The 22295-nt window shown below is 42.2% G+C and overlaps 1 protein-coding gene across 1 annotated transcript in view; it reads left to right on the plus strand.

The window, feature by feature from the left end:
- Window positions 1-2408: 2408 nt before the first annotated feature.
- Window positions 2409-22295, plus strand: part of LOC135513930 (uncharacterized) — a 43588-nt gene continuing 23701 nt past the window's right edge. Inside the window, exons 1-4 of the mRNA XM_064936968.1 lie at window positions 2409-2542; window positions 14423-15423; window positions 19669-19720; window positions 20252-20384. Coding sequence (XP_064793040.1) covers window positions 2462-2542; window positions 14423-15423; window positions 19669-19720; window positions 20252-20384 — 1267 coding nt within the window. The 5' untranslated portion in view covers window positions 2409-2461. The remainder of the gene's footprint in view (window positions 2543-14422; window positions 15424-19668; window positions 19721-20251; window positions 20385-22295) is intronic.

Consider the following 22295-nt stretch of genomic DNA (forward strand, 5'->3'; position numbering starts at 1 on the left):
TAATTGTACTAATGTTCCATCTAAAGTCCCAGAATTCCACTTCACACGAGAGCCACCTTTCCTGCACCACTTCGGTTTGGGCGCAGTGCACTCTGACACGGTTGTCAGGTGTACAGTGTTTCCTCTGACACATTGGTGCGGCTGGCTTCTGGATTTAATGGGCATTGTGTTAAGATGCTGTGCGGTTTGGCTTGGTTGGGTTGTGTTTCGGAGTACACACGGCTCTCAACCGTTGCCTCTCCCGAGTCCGTACGGGAGTTGCAGCGATGAGAAAGACTGTAACAAGAAATTGGGGAGAAAAAGGGGTAAAAAAACAACAAGAAACATGTCAGATCTTCAACATTATATCCACATTTAAATGGTGTGGTGTGCCCATTGGGATGTTTCAATATGTTGATAAAAACATGTTATGAAATCTTGTTTGCCAAAAGGCTGGAGAAACATAATACAGACTCCAAAAAGATATGGGAACGATTCTGGTTTTTACATAAAGGAATATCATGGCCACGAAGTACCACTTATCCGAAGAAATTAAATTATCTCCCTATGCATTTTGTTTGTATTTTTCTGTTTGCTTGGGTTGTTGGTTTGTCTTATTGATTATTATTTTTGTATTTTATGTGTTGTGGCCCAATGGGCTCCTGTATAGTTTGGTGTATTGTGTGATTCTTTTGTATTGAATATGAAAAAATGAAAAATTGTTTAATAAAAAACAACAACTATATTGTTTCATTTCACTGAATGTTTGGATTTGCAGACTAACTTTGTAGGGGGAATATGTGGGATAAAGAAGCTTGGTTCTTAGTAAAAGAACCAGGGTTGGTGTCAATTTTATAAATGTACTCATGAATTGACTGACCCCAACCTTGGCAAAAAGAATGTGTTTAAAGTTACAATGTTTAGTAGGAAACAGCAACCAAACTTGTAATAATCTTCAGATTAAAAGCAATGCTGATCATTTGATCATATATACACATACCCTTACTTGCGAGTCTGGAGAAGATGAGGTGGAGGAGGGAGGAGGAGAGATGAGGAGCCATGTGTGTGGGATTTTGGTCTCTGTCCCTTACCTGGTATGAATGCACAAATGTGTGTTTCTAAGACCAAGGTACCAAAGACAATGACTCTACCTCCTAATCTTCATAGGCATCACTGTTTATTACTCGCTTCCTGCTACATTTCCGTTAAAATGCCCCCCTCAGTGGCAGATAGCAACTATTACGTCCCTTGAGCTAGTTGTAATCTAAGGCTCTCAGTCCTATTTTTAATCTGTTTTTTAAATATGTTTTTTTCTCTCACAATTAACATAAAAGCCAAGACCTCTTGGTAGCAATACTATCAACAGGAAGGCTACATAAGGATTACCCTGGCCTGCACATGTCATTACCAAGAAATGTGCAGTGCAGTATCTTGTTCCACCACAAGACTGTCCCATGTACTCACTGACGTGCATATGAGTGAGTATGCTCAGGAATGATTACTTAAAATTGACAGGGCAGACAATAGATGAGACTCCCTCCTGATTTGCCCTTAAAGTTGTTAAAGCCAGCCAAACAATATGATAAACAGTTTAGTGAGCATTTTGTTCTATAATCAGAATATCAGATAATCTCATTAACTCCATGTGATACAGATCATCTTCAGGGCATTTGTAAATATGCTTTTGACAACTTTACACAAATGTTTTCTCAACTCTTCATAAGTCAAGTAATGTATTTGATGTGAAAAGATCTGATGTGATTTGTCAAAATACTAATTAGTGGAAAAAAGATTAGAATTGGGCTACCTGTGTAAATGCAGCCATAGGCTTAGAAGTGTAGCCTTCCTATATGATTGTATATTGCCTTTGCCAAAAGGGTTGGGCTTTTATGGCACAGGTGGTAGTGGACTCTCTCCCTAAATAGAGGTCCCATGGTTCAGCCCTGTTCCGCTCCAGTTTTCCATTCTCAATTTTCTACACATTCATAAAGTCATTATATCTACACCTACACTGGGTCAAGCTCACTTTGTGCACCCCCGCTTAATTGGTGGCACCAATGCAAGAGTAAGCTACCCATGTTCACATTGGGGTTGTGCACGGGACCTCCTAAATTAGAGTACTATTACCCTGCTACCAAGTTGCCTGGGCTTTTAAGGAACAGGTGGTGGTGCTCTGTTCCTTAATCACATCACAATCATGTAAAGTTACTCCAAATCAATGGTCTGCAGATTACCTACTACAAGAAAATGTAGGTTACTATTCATAATCCCACGCATGGTGCATTGAAAGTGTACGTTTTGTCAAAATGACTGTGGGCAAATTGTACTGACTGTCAAGTTGTGAGCGCTTCAGTACAACCCCCTGTGATTTCTGCATGCGGGTCCACGAACGATGAAAGCGCGCCCCCGAGACTTCAGGTGAATGGGAAGCGAGAGCGGGGTTTGGTTCAGTGTGCGTCGGGGAAAAGGAACAATAAGGAAAATGACCTGCAACAGCTCGTTCTGGGCACATGTGTTCATGACAGCGTATTTACTATGGGTCACGGGACGTGTTGCTCAGAAAGTAAGTAACACATGGCTGCTCTTTGTTTACAGTCTATATTTGCCTCATAAAAAAGCGCAGTGAATTGTTTCACCCGTCATCGGTCTTTTAGTTTAGTGACTGGCTGAAAACTTGTTAAGCAAGAATTAAACTGTATTAAGTTTCCTTGTTGTTGTTGTGTAGCTAGTTATTTTCCACCCAGGGAAAGACAGAATATAGACTTTCCTGGGTAATTTGTAATTATTGTGAGAACTTGATGCACTAAATGCACTGTAAAGTATTGTAGTTGTCCGGTATGCATGTGAACACCACCCGGGAATACACAGGGCTCATCTCTACACAAGTTTGAGCATAGTTTTATGTTAACAATCACTTTTTATTTATCTAATATCATTAACTTATAAAATGATCTACTATGCTATCGAGTGCTACAAAAAGCTTATTGACATTTCAATAGGAAGCTTCCAATAGTAATCACCCCAAGTTCAAAGTCATGCTGGGTTGGTAAATTGAGGAAAATAAGTCATTATTTTATGTGATTTTTCCAGTTGATAATTTTGTCAATTTAATGCAACTGTAAGATATTACACAAAAATATACATCAATATTAGGCTATAGCCAGATGTCTGCACTTCTTGATAATCAGCTGGCAGTACTCTCTGTAAGGCTGCATTTTCCAACCATGGGGAGGAAAACATCCCATGACACTGAGCATGCACTCAATTTTTTGTCCTCAACTATATCTAGTAGAGTTAAAGGCAATGGCATGCAGAGTCAGACAGAGAGAGCAGTGAAATGAGAACCACATGGATGAAGCCAGAGCAGGGCATGTTCACCTCCTGTTGGTCTGAGTCTGACTCACTCTCACTTTGTGGTGAAAACAACCCCCACTGCCTGACACTGACATGGATTTCATGACTTTATTCCTGAACTCTCATAAATCACCCTGTACATACTGTAGTGTAGAGAAACCTTACTCCTGCTCTCTGTTAAACAACACACAGCAGTTTCTGTCTGACACGGTTCCTAGTACAGTAGTATTTAAGTGTAAACCAACCGTTCCCTTACAATTCATTATCCGTGTTACATGGCACTGGATTGCATCAGTGGCTTTTTCCTGGTTATTGGGTTTCCACATTCACACTAAGGTGGGGTTTGGGGGTGTAACACACCTGAAACATGTTTAGTACAGTGGAGGCTGCTGAGGGGAGGACGGCTCATAATAATGGCTGGAATGGAGTCAATGGAATGGTATTAAACACATCAAAGATGTGGTTTGCATGTGGTTGATACCACTCCATTGACACCATTCCAGCCATTATTATTAGCCGCCCTCCCCTCAGCAGCCTCCACTGGTTTAGCAGTATGGTTGTGCAAAAGATGGTGCAGCAGAAGCAGTCCAGGTGACACTCTGGTTTGGGTTTCTTCTCAATTTGGTCCAAACTAGGAAGAAACCAGTATGTAGGCTACATTATTATTAATATCTGCTCTCCTTTTCTAAGTGTTCTGTATGTGAACATCTGACACTGTAGCATTGACTTACTGCACATATATTTATGCTATTTATCTGGGGAGAATTAAGCTATTGATCGCCACTGTACTGTATATGAAATATAAGACAGAGGCGTCACATGACCAAATTAATCCATAACATTACTGTGTCATAGTGTCTATGGGCCATGGAAGTGTGCTATTTAATTATGTTCAGTTATTAGCATTTGGGAAAGACTTCCCTAATCTGTTCAGTGCTTACAGGTGATTACCAGAGTCCAGCAGAAGGCATTCTTTTTAATCACCAAATTCTTCCAGACGACTTTGGCAGCAGTTAGAATGCAGTGGTACCATAAAATAAGTGGTACCACTTCCTATGTGGTTTCTGGTGCTGTAGCCTCTCTCAATTGATTGGACATGATTTGGAATGGCACACACCTGTCTATATAACGTCCCACAGTTGACAATGCTTGTCAGAGCAAAAACCAAGCCATGAGGTTGAAGGAATTGTCCGTAGAGCTCCAAGACAGGATTGTGTCGAGGCACAGATCTGGGGAAGGGTACCAAAACATTTCTGCAGCATTGAAGGTCCCCAAAAACACAGTGGCCTCCATCATTCTTCAATGGAAGAAGTTTGGAACCACCAAGACTCTTCCAAGAGCTGGCTGCCCGGACCAACTGAGCAATTGGGGGAGAATGGCCTTGGTCAGGGAGGTGACCAAGAACCCAATGGTAACTCTGACAGAGCTCCAGAATTCCTCTGTGGAGATGGTTGTCCTTCTGGAAGGTTCTCCCATCTCTGCAGCACTCCACCAATCAGGCCTTTATGGTAGAGTGGCCAGACGGAAGCCACTCCTCAGTAAAAGGCGCATGACAGCCTGCTTGGAGTTAGCCAAAGGCACCTAAAGGACTCTCAGACCATGAGAAACAATATTCTCTGGTCTGATAAAACCAAGATTGAACTCTTTGGCCTGAATGCCAAGCGTCGTGTCTGGAGGAAACCTGGCATCATGCATATGGTGAAGCATGGTGGTGGCAGTATCATGCTGTGGGGATGTTTTTCAGTGTCAGGGATTGGGAGACTAGTCAGGATCGAGGTGAAAGATAAATAGAGCAAGGTACAGAGAGATCCTTGATGAAAACCTTCTTCAGGACCTTAGACTGGGGCGAAGGTTCACCTGCCAACAGGACAAAGACCCCAAGCACACAGCCAAGACAATGCAGGAGTGGCTTCGGGACAAGTAACTGAATGTCCTTGAGTGGCCCAGCCAGAGCCCGGACTTAAACCAAATCGAACATCTCTGGAGAGACCTGAAAAAAGCTATGCGGCAACTCTCCTCATCCAACCTGACAGAGCTTAAGAGGATCTTCAAAGAAGAATGGGAGAAACCCCCCAAATACAGTTGTGCCAAGCTTATAGCGTCACACCCAAGGAGACTCTAGGCTGTAATCCCTGCCAAAGGTGCTTCAACAAAGTACTGCGTAAAGGGTCTGAATACTTATGTAAATGTGATTATTTCAGGTTTGTTTTGTAATACATTTGCAAACTTGTCTAAAATCCTGTTTTTTGCTTTGTCATTATGTGGTATTGTGTTGATGGGGGCAATTTAATAAACTTGTATTGGTCACATACACGTGTTTAGCAGATGTTATTGCGGGTGTAGCGAAATGCTTGTGATTCTAGCTCCAACAGTATAGTAATATCTAGTAAGTAATATCTGATAATTCACAACAATACACACATCTAAAGTAAAGGAACGGAATTAAGAAACATTTTCTGGGCTAATAATGTAAGAATTAACAAATAAAATAAAAAATACTGCAAAGTTGCCTAGAAACTAGAAGCACGGCTGCCCTATCTGTCTGCACCATGGTTGTACACCATTTAGAAGAAGGCTGTAACGTAACGAAATGTGGAAAAAGTCAAGTGGTCGGAATCCTTTCCGAATGTACTGTATGGAAATGCCAATTTATCTCCTAGAAAATGTGCAATTGTGTGTGATTTCATTGGATTACAAGTGCGGCCATTTTGGTTTCAGTATCGCAATTTGCTTCATTCTAGTTTTGATTGAAGTGTTGTTGGAGATAATCTGGGTTTTGTTTCTTTATCAACATTTTCCTTTTAATCCTTTTTAAATCTTTTTTAAATTTATTTTGTTTTTTCATTGCAGAGTTCTCCCTTGGGTAATTTTAAAATAAATATTAGTTATGACCACCCACTACTACAACACTAGGAAGGAGAATCTCTAAGCCTACAAACTGTCAAGACTCGTCCCCATCCACTGTGACTGAGTGGCGGTGAGCAGTAGAATTCTTAGAACTGAACAACAAAAGCCCTTGGTATATTGAATTGTCAGCGTCCCCAGCTTTAGTTTCTGTGTGCGTAGGGTGCTCACTATCTTTTCAATTATCTGCCTGATGGGGCACTCTAAATGATGCCTTTGTCCTCTTGTCCTCTTTTGTATAAAGTTGATTTTTGGAACAGAGTAAACAGGCTTGGAATTCATTGCATCCACCCCCAAAGGGGAATCTTTCAACTTTGATAAATCCACCACCCGAACATTTAGACAAATGAGAACCACCCTAACATCTAGACAAATGAGAGCATGTTTGACATTTGAAGTTATGAAATATTACAGTATCTTTACATAATTTCACTGCTTATTCTAATGTTGATTTTTAAACAAGCATTCACTGAGGAATTCATCCCCTAGCTAAATGTCTAAAGTCCATAAAGAGACTAGTTCATACTGTAAACACATATTGGTCAGACGGTGAGGTTGGCATGATGGTAAATAAACTGTACCGTTACTTTAAATGAGATGAATGGGCCAGGCAGAGGGAGTGAGCGAGAGCTCCAGCTGCCCAGCTAGCTGGCTTGGCTGTTCTGGCTGTGTGTGTTGTTGTCATCCTGTATGTTGGGGCTACTCGCTCAGCTGCTGAGAGATTAATTACTGAGGATGCATCCATTCACTGCCTGGATCACATTCCAAATCTGGAAATTATTTCTCCAAATTGGTCCGAACCACCATGGAGACATAACTCTGACTGACTGCATCTCATCAACATGCTTTAATTTCTAGGCTAGGCGTCCTTAGTTAATGACTGTTAGTGCAACCTCCTATCCAGAGAGGAAGAAAAATACAGGGAAAACTATGTTAATTGGTGTGTGCACCACAAATGTGGAACCCCCTATCCAACATCCCGCCCACTCAGCCACATATCTATGTGGAGTTGGAGGGTCCATCACCACCACTACAATGTTGAACATTCCACTGTCTCATGCGGAGCAGAGAAAATGTGTGGCCCCAACATTGACGACCAAAGATTATCGTGGCCTTGATGGTAATTTGAAAAGGTCAGAATTTTGTGTGGTGATTTAGAGCATGAGGACTGTGCTCTCCCAGGTCAGTGGGGGCAGCTTCAGCTAGAGCCCAACCAGGAAGCTCACCAATTGTTTGTAAACTCAACCTGAGTGAAGCTGAGGGCTTGGGATACCTGCATACACCACCACACCATGCTTAGAGTGCCTTCAGAAAGTATTCAAACCCCTTGACTTTTTCCACATTTTGTTACGTTACAGCCATATTCTAAAATAGATTACATAAAAACAATTCCTCAGCAATCTACATACTATACCCCATAATGACAAAGGTCCCAAAGAACACAGTGACCTCCATCATTCTTAAACGGAAGACGTTTGGAACCACAAAGACTCTTCCTAGAGCTGTCAAACTGAGCAATCGGGGGAGAAGGGCCTTGGTCAGGGAGGGGACCAAGAACCCGATGGTCACTCTGACAGAGCTCTACAGTTCCTCTCTGTAGATGGGAGAGCCTTCCAGAAAGACAACCATCTCTGCAGCACTCCACCAATCAGGCCTTTATGGTAGCCAGACGGAAGCCACTCCTCAGTAAAAGTCACATGACGGCCTGCTTGGAGTTAGCACCTAAAGACTCTCAGACCATTTTAAACAAGATTTTCTGGTCTGATGAAACCATGATTGAACTCTTTGGCCTGAATGCCAAGCATCACATCTGGAAGTAACCTGGCACCATCACTATGGTGAAGCATGGTGGTGGCAGGGATGTTTTTCAGCGTCAGGGAGACTAGTCAGGATCGAGGCAAAGATGAACAACCTTGATGACAACCTTCTCTAGAGCGCTCAGGACCTCAGACTGGGGCAAAGGTTCACCTTCCAACAGGACAACAACCCTAAGGACACAGTCAAGACAACGTAGAAGTGGCTCTGAATGTCCTTGAGTGGCCCGGACTTGAACCCGATCTAACATATCTGGAGAGACCTGAAAATAGTTGTTCAGCAATGCTCCCATCCAACCTGACAGAGCTTGAGAGGATCTGCAGAGCAGAATGGGAGAAACTCCCCAAATACAGGTGTGGCAAGCTTGTGGCATCATACCCAAGAAGACTCAAGGCTGTAATCACTGCCAAAGATGCTTCAACAAAGTACTGAGTGAAGGGTCTGAATACTTTTTAAATTTCTAAGAAATTATTGTTATTTTATTTAACTAGGTAAGTCAGTTATTTAAGAACAAATTCTTCTTTACAATGACGGCCTACCAAAAGGCAAAAGGCTTCCTGCGGGGACGGGGGCATGGGATTAAAAAATAAAGATAAAAACAATATAAAATAGGACAAAACACTCATCACAACAAGAGAGACAACACAACACTTCATAAAGAGAGACCTAGGACAACAACACAGCAAGGTAGCAACACATAACACAGCATGGAAGCAACACTACAATCCTGTTTTTGCTTTGTCATTATGTGGAATTGTGTGTAGATTTGATGAGGGAAAAAAAACAATTTTATACGTTTTAGAATAATGCTGTGGAAAAAGTCAGTGTGAATACTTTCTGAAGGCACTGTATTGTACAAGTTGTGGGCTCGTGTATCAGTGCCTTTTCACATCTGTGGACAGACAACACCGGGTGCAAGGATGTTGTGTCTTAGTATGGTGCTTCTATGACACACAGATTCAGTATTCTCCACAGTAGAAATAACACAAATGTCTATGCTCTAGATTTCTGTCTGTGTCTGACCTGACCAGCAACAGTGGCTAAATGACTGCGACAGACATACAGAGGAGCTTCTGAGCCCTGGGTTATATAACACTTCATCTGGGAGTTGGCATAGCTGAAGCGTCAGCCTGTGGAGCAGTGTCACTTTTCTACTCCAGTAAACAGCGCCTGGGAGGATCCCTGCCCCCTTGAGGGGCCCGTCTGGCTGTTTAGGAGCCAGTCAGGGGCTGTTTGTGCATGTGAGGGAAGGGAATGAGTGAGCGTGTGACAGTGAACGCAATGGGAAGTTGAGCCTCTGTGTCAAAGGTTTTAGCTGGGGCTTTCATCATACTAGTTGTATACTCACTAACCTGTTTCAATTCCTCAGTAAGCTCTTCAGTTGTTAGGGAGAGTTTTTTATGATTTATAGATTGGAATTGTGTTCAAAATTCATATTCCAAACAGCAAATCAATCATAGGGATATTCTTTTAGTAGGCTTTGTATAAAGTTCAAACTATATTTCAGGTAATTTGCAGTTCTGGAAATGTTGTTCTGACAAAGGATTCAAGTTGCTTAACAATATCAATATTATGGTCAACCTCAAACTAATCACAGGTTTGCATTTGACATTCCAATGCACAAGTCATTCTACAGCATTATATGCTTGGTTTCTCTGCTTTTGTACAGGGATCGTCTAGTCAATCTCCTTGTGTGGCACAACTCGGGTCCAATGACCGACCAGCAGGGTCTTCTGTAAACTTTCTGCCTGCTCCTACTTATTAACATCACTTCATTAAAGTGTTATCTCCCATCCCACCATGAAGTGGTGCAACCAAACAGCACTGCTGCCCATTGTTCCCCATGAGAAAAGGCTTCCTTGAATAATGCTGCCCTGGCTGCGACTGCCAGTGGAGAGGCCTGTGTCTGTGATGTAACAGAACTGGGATGTTTGGCATTATAAGAATGTCCCATTTGCATTTTACACTGTGGCACTTTGAGGCCATTCATGTGTAGTCTACCATGTACATCACACCACAGTGAGGGTGGCGGTCCTCCAGATAGCCAGTCCTAGTGCAGCCAGAGCCAGGAAAATGACATTCCCTGTCCCTCCTTCCCTGACAAAGTTCTCTCTCTTTCTATGTAGCCCACACACTGTCAATAGAAAGAGCCTGGCTACACGAATGTGGATTTGGACACTTATATTGGTCACAGAGACAGACAAACACACCCCTCCCTTCCCCCCCATGTTGTCAAGCTGTTCCCTTCATTCTATAGGGTATGGCACAATACCACTACACTGCACAACACCGTAGAGCAAACACGGAAATTGGCTTACTTTCTGCAACCTCTCTGGGAATGGCATTTGACCAGTTCAAATGTCATCCGCGTAATTTATGTATTGTTGTTGTGGCGCTCATGACATGAGTTCCTAGTAAGTCTAAGGCCATTTTCTCTTTTGCACCTTACTATGACATAATGTTTTCACACTAAACAGCAGATAAAGCATTGAGAAAGAAAAGGCTATTATACAACACTTAGAACTACTTGGGCTTCAAAGTGTGCCTTGATTCTTATAATTTACCACTGTTATATAAGCCTCCATCACTATCAAATTGTATTTACCACTGCATAAATTAGAATTAGTTTCTGTAATTATTTGATTTTGGTGCCCAAACTTGACAATGAGTGTACTGTGTCCATAGCAATAAAACATTTACAACTTTTCAGTTCATCTTAAAGAGCCAATGAACACCCCAGTTGGCACGTGTGTTTTTCTGTTGCAACAGAAAGTGTGTTTCTGATTCCGCGTTTGGTTAATGATGTTTGTCCCACATGAGACACTGTAGACCCGGAAGCCTATCACTCCCTCGAAATCCCCAGAATGAATCTAAGTCAAGAAATCTGTAATTTATTTAGACATTTTTGCTGAGGATGTTTTAGTTGCACAGTTTTACATCTAACTAAGGTGTTTGGTGCAGTATTTCTCAAGTAAAAAAATGTGCAACGTGTTGTTTTATTGAAACAAAGCCAGAGGTGCTGGGCAGGTCGGTCTCACCGTCTATGCTATTGGATAGAGAGAAATCACTTGCAGCTCCTCACCCATGTTAGTGGGCAAATGTACAGTACCACTCAAAAGTTTGGACACTACTCATTCAAGGGTTTTCGTTGATTTGTACTATTTTCTGCATTATAGAATAATAGTGAAGACGTCAACACTATGAAAAAACATATGGAGTCATGTAGTAACCAAAAAAGTGTTAATCAAATAAAAATATATTTGAGATTTGAGATTCTTCAAAGTAGCCACCCTTTGCCTTGATGACAGCTTTGCACTCTTGGCATTCTCTCAACCAGCTTCACCTGGAATGCTTTTCCAACCATCTTGAAGGAGTTCCCACATATGCTGAGCACTTGTTGGCTACTTTTCCTTCACTCTGCTGTCCAATTCATCCCAAACCATCTCAATTGGGTTGAGGTTGGGTGATTTGTGGAGGCCAGGTCATCTGATGCAGCATTCCATCACTCTCCTTCTTGGTCAAATAACCCTTACACAGCCTGGAGGTGTGTTGGGTCATTGTCCTGTTGAAAAAACAAATGATAGTCCCACTAAGTGCAAAGCAGATGGGATGGCGTATCGCTGCAGAATGCTGTGGTAACCATGCTGGTTAAGTGTGCCTTGAATTCTAAATAAATCACAGTGTCACCAGCAAAGCACCCACACACCATCACACCTCCCCCATACTTCACGGTGGGAACCACACATGCAGAGATCATCTGTTCACCTACTCTGCGTCTCACAAAGATCATCCATCAAATGTATTTATATAAAGCCCTTCTTACATCAGCTGATGTCACAAAGTGCTGTACAGAAACCCAGCCTAAAACCCAAACAGCAAGCAATGCAGGTGCACAAAGACACATGGTTGCAACCAAAAATCTCCAATTTGAACTCATCAGACCAAAGGACAGATTTCCACTGGTCTAATGTCCATTGCTGGTATTTTTGGGCCTAAGCAAGTCTCTTCTTATTATTGGTGTCCTTTAGTAGTGCAATTCGACCATGAAGGTCTGATTCACGCAGTCTCCTCTGAACAGTTGATGTTAAGATCAACTGTAGCATTTATTTCTGAGGCTGGCAACTCTAATGAACTTATCTTCTGCAGCAGAGGTAACTTTGGGTCTTCCTTTCCTGTGGCGGTCCTCATGAGAGACAGTTTCATCATAACGCTTGATGGGTTTTGCGACTGCACTCGAAGAAACTTTCAAAGTTCTTAATGTTCCACATTGACTGACTTTCATGTCTTAAAGTAATGATGGACTGTTGTTTCTCTTTTCTTATTTGAGCTGTTATTTCCATAATATGGACTTTGTCTTTTACCAAATAGGGCTATCTACATTGTCACAACACAACTGATTGGCTGAAACCCATTAAGAAGGAAAGAAATTCCACAATTTAACTTAACGAGACACACCTGTTAATTGAAATGCATTCCAGGTGACTACATCATGAAGCTGGTTGAGAGAATGCCAAGAATGTGCAAAGCTGTCATCAAGGCAAAGGGTGTCTACTTTGAAGAATCTCAAATATAAAATATATTTGGATTTGTTTAACACTTTTTTGGTTACTACATGATTCCATATGTGTTATTTCATAGTTTTGATGTCTTCACTATTATTCTACAATGTAGAAAATAGTAAAAATAACGAAAAGCCCTTGAATGAGTAGGCGTGTCCAAACATTTGAGTGGTACTGTACATCCTCAAATCAAACTTAATTTACCTGTTGTGACGCATGGATGTTCCAAACTCCGTTTTAGACGAGACTGACTTTATGACAATTTATTCTATTTACACTTTATAGTCAATTTTGACACTAGAATAACTGTTTCTGAATCCGATCGATGCCACATAGGCCATTTCCAAAGGGATTTGTTTTGCTTTTTAAAGACACTCCTTTAGTTAACTTTAACATACGCTGTTATTATAATTTGTCAATTGTATTTAATACAAACCAAAAACACATACTGGATTACTAGCACAACACATGATGGCTTATCTCTTTCAACACAAGTGGCTTGTCTCTTTCCCATGCATATAATATACATATTTTCCCATGGATAGAAATAATAGCTGAGATGAATACGCTGTTGCAATGTTTTGATCCAATGTTTTTAGTCCAATGTTGTTCACCAACATATTGCAAAATTGTTGAGTCATTAAGTGGTCAGGATAGGGAGGTCTGAAACAGATTGATTACATATGCTGTTACGTGATGGTCAGGCGATCAGGACCGTTACACCTCTGGCGTGATATCCTTAATAAAATGCATTCAATGCATTCATGTGCTTTGAAAACACCTCTTTCATTAACTGTACAGAACACACACACACACACACACACACACACACACACAGATATGTATGTCCTTACTGCCCTCCAGCTCTGTAAGGGACATTCTGACCTGGCTGTGAGGCTGCCAGCTGTATCAGCAATAGAGAGGCCTTTGAGTTGCAGTCAGAAGGACGGAGGGGATTGCTGAGGCCAAACCTAGCAGCAGCCTCTCTCATACAGTGATGACTGAAAAGTACATCCAGATTAGGCTTCTTAAAATCTGAGGAATGCCTTTGATAAATGCATGCATATGGAGAGATGAGATGGGCCATGGAGTGGCAATCAAAGCGTCTATCTGGCGTTGGTCGATGGCAGTGGTGCTGGTGCTCCTTTTGCACACACACCGTGTTTTAAATGTGTTTCCAGTCAGACTACTAATGTTGCCTGGGGCATTGGCTGGTTTGTTACCTGTCTGGTGGTGGAGGCTGCGCTGGTTGAGCCCCGGCTAGGTCGTTGCTCGGTTCCCACAGTCCATAACCTGGGCTAAGAGGAAAGCTCAAACACACCAGCCCTCCTACAAAGGTCTGGACCTGAGCTCTGGGCCCAGCAGCCCCAGCCACACATCTGCCACTGCTTAGCCAGGCTGAGGTCCCCTTCCACCGTCCACCCCACACACCTGGGAAGCATTACAGCCAGCTCAGCGTGTTTTAAGAAACCCTCCCCAGGGTTACCCAAGCACAGGCATGCAAGGCACCGCCATGGCTTTGATATACTGGCTGGCAGAAGAGGAGGGTTGAATAGTTCAGGTCTGGTTGCAGTTCATTGTTTTTTAGGCAATGTGCAATTCAGCTCAACTGTATTATTTGTTTAAAAGGCAGCCTTATTTGTATTATATGTCCCTAGACGTTATCATGTCTTTTTATTTTATTTTTATGTCTGCTGATTTTCTGTAAGTCAAGTGCTGGTATACAGTAGAGATGTCGATCATGAGAGATGCTAGCGTTTTTACGTACACTCATGGCCACCTCACCAAGCCCATGTATGTGATTATTGCAGGTCTACTTTGATTGTGGAGCGAAGGTGGATGTTGTGGATGTCCAAGGCCTCATCCTGTCTCCTGGGTTTCCCTATAACTATTCCTCAGGGACCCACTGTGTCTGGCAGTTCTTTGTGCCCGTCGGCCACCAGCTCATACTGGAGATATTTGACTTTGACGTGTTCGAGAGCCACGACCCCTCTGCCCAGTACACTGCCATCTCTAACTTGAAAGTGGAAGATGCTGAGGCTGACGATGGGGCAACGTACCCGTCTGGCGGTCCGGTCACAGATGAAAACATGTCAATGCTGGCTAAAGACGTCCCCGTAACTCAGGCTCAGGGGGGCAGAGCGAAAGCCCCCCAGTCCTCCTTCCAACATGACAAGGTCAAGCAGGTGGTGGTGCAAGAGCAGTCCACCAAGATGGAGATTGCCAAAGTCTCCAACTCTGCTAAAAGGTCCACCTCTGATATTGCATCCCCACATCCCCCCTCACACCTCCTACCCAGGGACCAGGCAGCGGTGAACTCAATCACCTCTCCTCTCCTCAGAGGCGACCCTGACCTGAACCCTACCCCTAACCCCAGAGCAGCAGCCCCAGACCTGGCTGTGGTTGTAGACAAGGCCACCACTCCGACCTCTCCGCCCCCCATGGACAATGAGTCAGTGAGCTCTGAGACCCAGGTGGTGGATGCTTGCCCCCACGACGTCCTCTACATCTCAGACCTCCTCACTTTCTCCTCGCGCTTCTGCGGCTCCAACCGGCCCTCCAGCAGCCAGCTGGTGTTTGGCTCCAGCCAGGAGATGGTAGAGGTCATCATGGAGTTGATCACCACCACCCACTGGGGCCGTGGCTTCGCCCTGCTCTTTCACTACCACAACCGGACAGAACCGGATGGAGATGACCCCCGGCATGCCTACGCCCCTGCCGGGGCCAGCAAGATGGGCTCTCTGCTGGCTGCCATGAGCGGAGCAGCCTTCTTTGCCATGGTGCTCACCAGCGCTCTATGCATAATTTTCAGGTATGTAAAAGCATGCAGAGAGAGTTGCTGTGATATGATATCCATTTGTCACATATGTGTTGTGTTATCAGGGAGTCAGAGCAACCTATTTATAGCCAACCAGTACGTCAGGGGTGACATGCAGAGAGAATTGTGCAAGTGTGACCGGTGTAGATTGCCTCTGCGTTGTGTTTTGATCGGCTTACATATACTGTACAGTGCATTCGGAGAGTACATTGTGTTACGTTACAGTCTTTTTCTGAAATTGATTAAATAAAAAAAGATCCTCATCAATCTACACACAATACCCGATAATTACAAAGCAAAAAATATATATATATATTTTTTTGCAAATGTATTAAAAATAAAAAACAGAAATACTAAGTATTAAGACCCTTTGTTATGAGACTCGAAATTGAGCTCAGGTGCATCCTGTTTCTATTGATCATCCTCTAGATGTTTCTATTTTATTGAAGTCCACCTGTGGTAAATTCAATTGATTGGACATGATTTGGAAAGACACATCTGTCTATATAAGGTCCCACAGTTGACAGTGCATGTCAGAGCAAAAACCAAGCTCCAGAGTTCCTCTGTGGAGATGGGAGAATCTTCCAGAAGAACAACCATCTCTGCAGCACTCCACCAATCAGGCCTTTATGGTAGAGTGAGCAGACGGAAGCCACTCCTCAGGAAAAGGCACATGAGAGCCTGCTTGGAGGTTTGCCAAAAGGCACCTAAAGGACTCTCAGACCATGAGAAACAAGATTCTTTGTTCCGATGAAACCAAGATTTGAACTCTTTGGCTTGAATGCCAAGCGTCAAGTCTGAAAGAAACCTGGCACCATCCATACGGTGAAGCATGGGGGTGGCAGCATCATGCTGTGGGGATGTTTTTCAGTGGCGGGGAAAGAGAGATCCTCGATGAAAACTTGCTCCAGAGCACTCAGGACCTCAGACTGGGGCAAAGGTTCACTTTCCAGCAGGACAACGACCCTAAGCACACAGCCAAGACAACACGGGAGTGGCTTCGGGACAAGTCTCTGAATGTCCTTGAGTGGCCCAGCCAAAGCTCGGACTTGAATCTAATCTAACATCTCTGGAGAAACCTCCAAGTTCGTGATATCCAATTGGTAGTTACAGTCTTGTCACATCATTGCAACTCCCGTACGGACTCGAGAGAGGCTAAGGTCAAGAGCCGTTGCTTCTTGACACACTGCTCGCTTAAACCGAAAGCCAGCCGCACCAATGTGTCGGAGGAAACACGTACAGCTGGCGACCGAAGTCAGTGTACATGCACCTGGCCGCCACAAGGAGTCGCTAGAGCACAATGGGACAAGGATATCCCAGCCGGCCAAATCCTCCCCTAACCGGACAACGCTGGGCAAATTGTGCACTGCCTCATGGGTCTCCCGGTCGTGGCCCCCCTATGGGACTCCCAATCATGGCCATTTGTGATACAGCCCGGGATCGAACCCAGATCTGCAGTGACGCCTGTAGCACTGCAATGCAGTGCCTTAGACCGCTGTGCCACTCGAGAGGCCCCGACCAAAAATACAAACATTTATACATTTTAGAATAAGGCTGTAACGTAACAAAATGTGGAAAAAGTCAAGGGGTCTGAATACTTTCCGAATGCACTGTAACAATAATATTGCTTCACATAACAGTACAATAACAAACACAATGTACACTATAGCTTATAGGCCTAGGCTAGCCAACTTTCTCAATGACAGCCAGGCGTTATGTACATGACATGCACTTGCGAACTGCTAACGGTAAAATATTGTCAACATTTCTTAACAAACAAAAACACATGGCATACCTGACAACAGGAAAAACTTGCTGTGCTGCCCTTGTACGCCAACTCCTCTGCAAAGTACAAATTCACAACGAAAGGGGACATGAATAGCCCAATGACGATGTAGCCTACAGTAAAAAGTACAATAGATGGCTAACATGTACAGTATGCATAACGTATCTGATACAAAGTTAACAAATCCCAATATACTGGTAGGAGACCATAATGTTACACAGTCAAGGACCATGTAAACTCATTATAAGTGGTTTAACATGTAGTATTAATTATGATTTTCATGACACAATTTGACTGTAACCTATCTCTTCCACATGGGTACATTAGACAGGGAAAGGTATGGGGCGCAGGGGAAGTTTTCAGGTGGATTACAGGAGAAGGAATGTACAGTACATTACATTTACATTTAAGTCATTTAGCAGACGCTCTTATCCAGAGCGACTTACAAATTGGTGAATTCACCTTCTGACATCCAGTAATATCAGGCATGGAACTATTCAGATTTTGTGTTATTATACAATATGAAATTCAATTTTTTTCTTTTGTCATACACATTTTGTGATTGATTTCCCTATTGACTCAAGCATAAACATAAACAAGACCATGCACAATGGGAATGATTGTCTCTTCATGATCCCTGTAGTTCACCTGTGCAACATCTTCAGGTAAAGCAAGCCATGCAGAAAGAAATGAGTCATAAAGATACCTTTGTCAGACACGTTTTGTGTTATAAATATATTTCCCTGACAACCTGAGACATGCAGTTCTCAAGCATAAACATAAACTAGACCATGCACATTCTGCACAATGGCAAGAATTGTCCTTTTATGACCCTCCAAGGGAGATGGCACAACTGTTGGGTCTTTGAAGTTGGCCAGTGTAACAAAGATTCCCCCCATGAATGAGATGGTAGCCGTGAATGGGATAGTCTGCCAGTCAGTCCTCCTCCTCCTCCACTAGTGTGCTGCTGCTGATGGCCTGCCTGTTGACTCAGCTGGAGGCCTTGGTTGGTCCCTGATGAGACCCAGTGAAAGGTTTGGGTGTAGCTGCCTTGATGTGCAGCATTATCACCATTCTACAGAGAGGGGGAGGGTGAGCGAGCGAGACACGGAGGGAACGAGACGGAGGGAGGGTGAGGGCCGTTCAAGGTGCAGCACCTGGCATCGATTCCAACTGACGAAGAGAAATGCAGCCATACAAAAGCCAGTGGGAGAATAAGGAAGGAAGACGAGAAGAGCAGAGATCCTTGTGCTGCTGTGCTGTGAGCCTCTGTCCTGCCGAGGTGCCATCATGGTTGTTTAATAGAACAAGAACAACATACAGTATCAAAAGGTGTAATTTACAGGTTGTTCTCTTGGTCGATCCCATGGGGAGACAACAGTAGCACACGCTGCTAGTACCAGTTCTAGCAGGGTGTAATATTATCCATGCCAGGTGACTAAATGAGTATCACCGTTGTACTCTACCAGCTTGATTCACATCTCTAGTTCCCTCCAGGAAGGTTTCAATTCCCATACATATAAAACATCTTTCTCTATGAAAATTCCCCTCAATCTAGTCAACTAAACTCAAAGGAAAAGCACTGTTTTTTTTATTACTTGTGCAATTAAAAAAAATGCTCAGCTTGAAAGCATTCTGTATTGAAAAAACAAACATACACACACAATACTTTATGATATACTGTTGCAACATACTGTACATCTCTGTGAAATAGGTTACACAGTAGAAATTGGTTATTCTCAAAAACCTATGTGTGGCTGTTGAGCACAATAAGCCCATTTGTGTAGTTCTTACTTCTTGCTGCTAATGAAAGGGAAATTGAAAACACACTTCTAATAAAATGAAAGTCTAATTACCAGGAACAACAACACACGGATTAAACATTATCAGGAAGCCAAGAAGGGCATTTCCATCATGCATAATATTTTTATGTATTTTTTTATTTGACCCTTTATTTGACCTGGTAATTTGACTCAAAACACATTCTCATTTACAGCAATGACTTCCACAGCCATGACTGCTTTAGAGAAATCCCTCATGCATGTTGGAGAGCAGTTAGAGTTGTATTAGTCATGTCCTGGCGCCATGGTTTTTAATTGTACCAGAAATGGGTATACAAAAGCATTTAGATCTTGGTTAATGAAGAGAATCCCCTCAGCTGCTGGAGCTGCCCTTTAAAGAAACAACCTGGGGCTGTTTGTATGTCGTCATTTAGCTAGCTAAACTTTTTATGTTTTGAGGAAGAACCTCAGTGAAGTTCCCATTTCTAATTGTGGGGGAATATGTTCATTTTGTAAAACATTTTGGAGAACAGTTGCCCTAAATAACAGTCAAGCTTTCACAAATAGCATGAAAGAGAATGTCGTCAAAAAGTAAATAATGGTTTTCAAAGATATGTAAAACAGTCAAGAAATGCATAACTGCAATGTTGTGGCTCTTTTTTTGTTTTCCAGACCGAAACTATGTCCGAAAAGAGCCAGCTCTTGCTCATCCAACAACTCTGAGGTAAACGGAAAACGACCCCTGTGTGTGTGTGTGTGTCCAGACATTCCTCTGTAGGCTCGCTTCTGACTGGAATCAGGGAACATTTCATTCATATCCTCTAGACTACAGCCACTGGAACAAATGCAAATACCCTCCGCTGGCCTGGCGCTGTTGTTGTCCAACTTCTCCCACGCAGGGCAGGCAGCCTGACTGACTGACTCACACACACACACACACACACACACACACACACACACACACACACACACACACACACACACACTACACTACACTTCCCTAATACACTTCGATTTGGGATTGAACTTTAGTGTGCTAACAAGGAAAGAAGCAAAACAGTCCTACAAGTTCTGGTCTCTTTTAGTATCTTATTGTCACGAGATCATAATACCCCATTGGTTATCAAAACATTTATTAATGGATCAAAACAACTTTAGTTCATGTCTGTATTTCATAGTGCTGTGCAGCCCTACTCCCTTGGTGTATGTGCTCTGGTAGGCAGCTGTAATAGTACTTGCTGACTCTAAATTGTAGGTGCAGGAGGGAGTGCAGAACTCTGGAGCTGACGTCCGTGAGCTGCAGCTGGTGGCTCCTAATCAGCCCAGCCTGGAGGTCCCTAGGACAGCAGGGAACGACAACAACCACTCCCTCAGCCTCACACACACAGGTGGGTATGCACACGCGCGCACACACACACACAATCTCCTCTCTCTCCCTCTAACACTCCCCTGTTTTTCCCTCTACTTGTGCTCCAGCCACCTAGCCTAGTGAATCCGCTCACTCCCCCTGACCTGCTCCCCCTCTCTATCTCCATGATTGAGTGGTACCGCTGGGGTGTTTGGTCTGGTACCGACCTGGCTGACTGACTTAATCTGCCCCTAAACCTAACTTACATGTTCAGTGTAATTGTGACACTGTTATTTCATTCGGCTGTGAAACTATGACAGAAAAATTGTACACTTGGCCTGACTGTCAGACCTCCAACACACAGTAATAGAGCAGGTAGGATTCTCAACAGTAATAGAACTTGTATGATTCTAAAGAATAATAGAACTGGTAGGATTCTAAACAGTAATAGAGCTGGTAGGATTCTAAACAATAATAGAACTGGAAAGATTCTAAACAACAATAGAATCCTACCAGTTATATTATTTCTAAACAATAATAGAGCTGGTAGGATTCTAAACAATAATAGAGCTGGTAGGATTCTAAACAGTAATAGAGCTGGTAGGATTCTAAACAATAATAGAAATAATAGAACTGGTAGGATTCTAAACAGTAATAGAGCTGGTAGGATTCTAAACAGTAATAGAGTTGGTAGGATTCTAAACAGTAATAGAGCTGGTAGGATTCTAAACAATAATAGAAATAATATAACTGGTAGGATTCTAAACAATAATAGAACTGGTAGGATTCTAAACAACAATAGAAATAATATAACTGGTAGGATTCTAAACAGTAATATAAATAATGGAACTGGTAGGATTCTAAACAGTAATAGAGTTGGTAGGATTCTAAGCAGTAATATATCTGGTAAGATTCTAAACAGTAATAGAAATAATAGATCTGGTAGGATTCAAAACAGTAATAGAAATAATAGATCTGGTAGGATTCTAAACAGTTATAGAAATAATAGATCTGGTAGGATTCTAAACAGTAATAGAGCTGGTAGGATTCTAAACAGTAATAGATCTGGTAGGATTCTAAACAATAACAGAAATAATATAACCGGTAGGATTCTAAACACAAATAGAAATAATATAACTGGTAGGATTCTAAACAGTAATATAGCTGTTAGGATTCTAAACAGTAATAGAAATTATAGAACTGGTAGGATTCTCAACAGCAGTAGAAATAATAGATCTGGTAGGATTCTAAACAGTAATAGAAATAATAGATCTGGTAGGATTCTAAACAGTAATAGAAATAGTAGATCTGGTATGATTCTAAACAGTAATAGAGCTGTTATGATTCTAAACAGTAATAGAGTTGGTAGGATTCTAAACAGTAATATATTTTGGTAGGATTCTAAACAATAACAGAAATAATAGAACTGGTAGGATTCTAAACAATAATAGAACTGGTAGAATTCTAAACAGTAATAGAAATAATAGATCTGGTAGGATTCTAAACAATAATAGAAATAATAGAACTGGTAGGATTCTAAACAGTAATAGAGCTGGTAGGATTCTAAACAGTAATAGAGTTGGTAGGATTCTAAACAGTAATAGAGCTGGTAGGATTCTAAACAATAATAGAAATAATATAACTGGTAGGATTCTAAACAATAATAGAACTGGTAGGATTCTAAACAACAATAGAAATAATATAACTGGTAGGATTCTAAACAGTAATATAAATAATGGAACTGGTAGGATTCTAAACAGTAATAGATTTGGTAGGATTCTAAGCAGTAATAGATCTGGTAAGATTCTAAACAGCAATAGAAATAGTAGATCTGGTAGGATTCTAAACCGCATAAGAAATAATATAACTGGTAGGATTCTAAACAGTAATAGAGCTGGTATGATTCTAAACAGTAATAGAACTGGTAGGATTCTAAACAATAATAGAACTG

The sequence above is a fragment of the Oncorhynchus masou genome, chromosome 25 (genome assembly GCF_036934945.1).
Source record: "Oncorhynchus masou masou isolate Uvic2021 chromosome 25, UVic_Omas_1.1, whole genome shotgun sequence".
In the NCBI taxonomy this organism is placed as follows: Eukaryota; Metazoa; Chordata; class Actinopteri; order Salmoniformes; family Salmonidae; genus Oncorhynchus; species Oncorhynchus masou.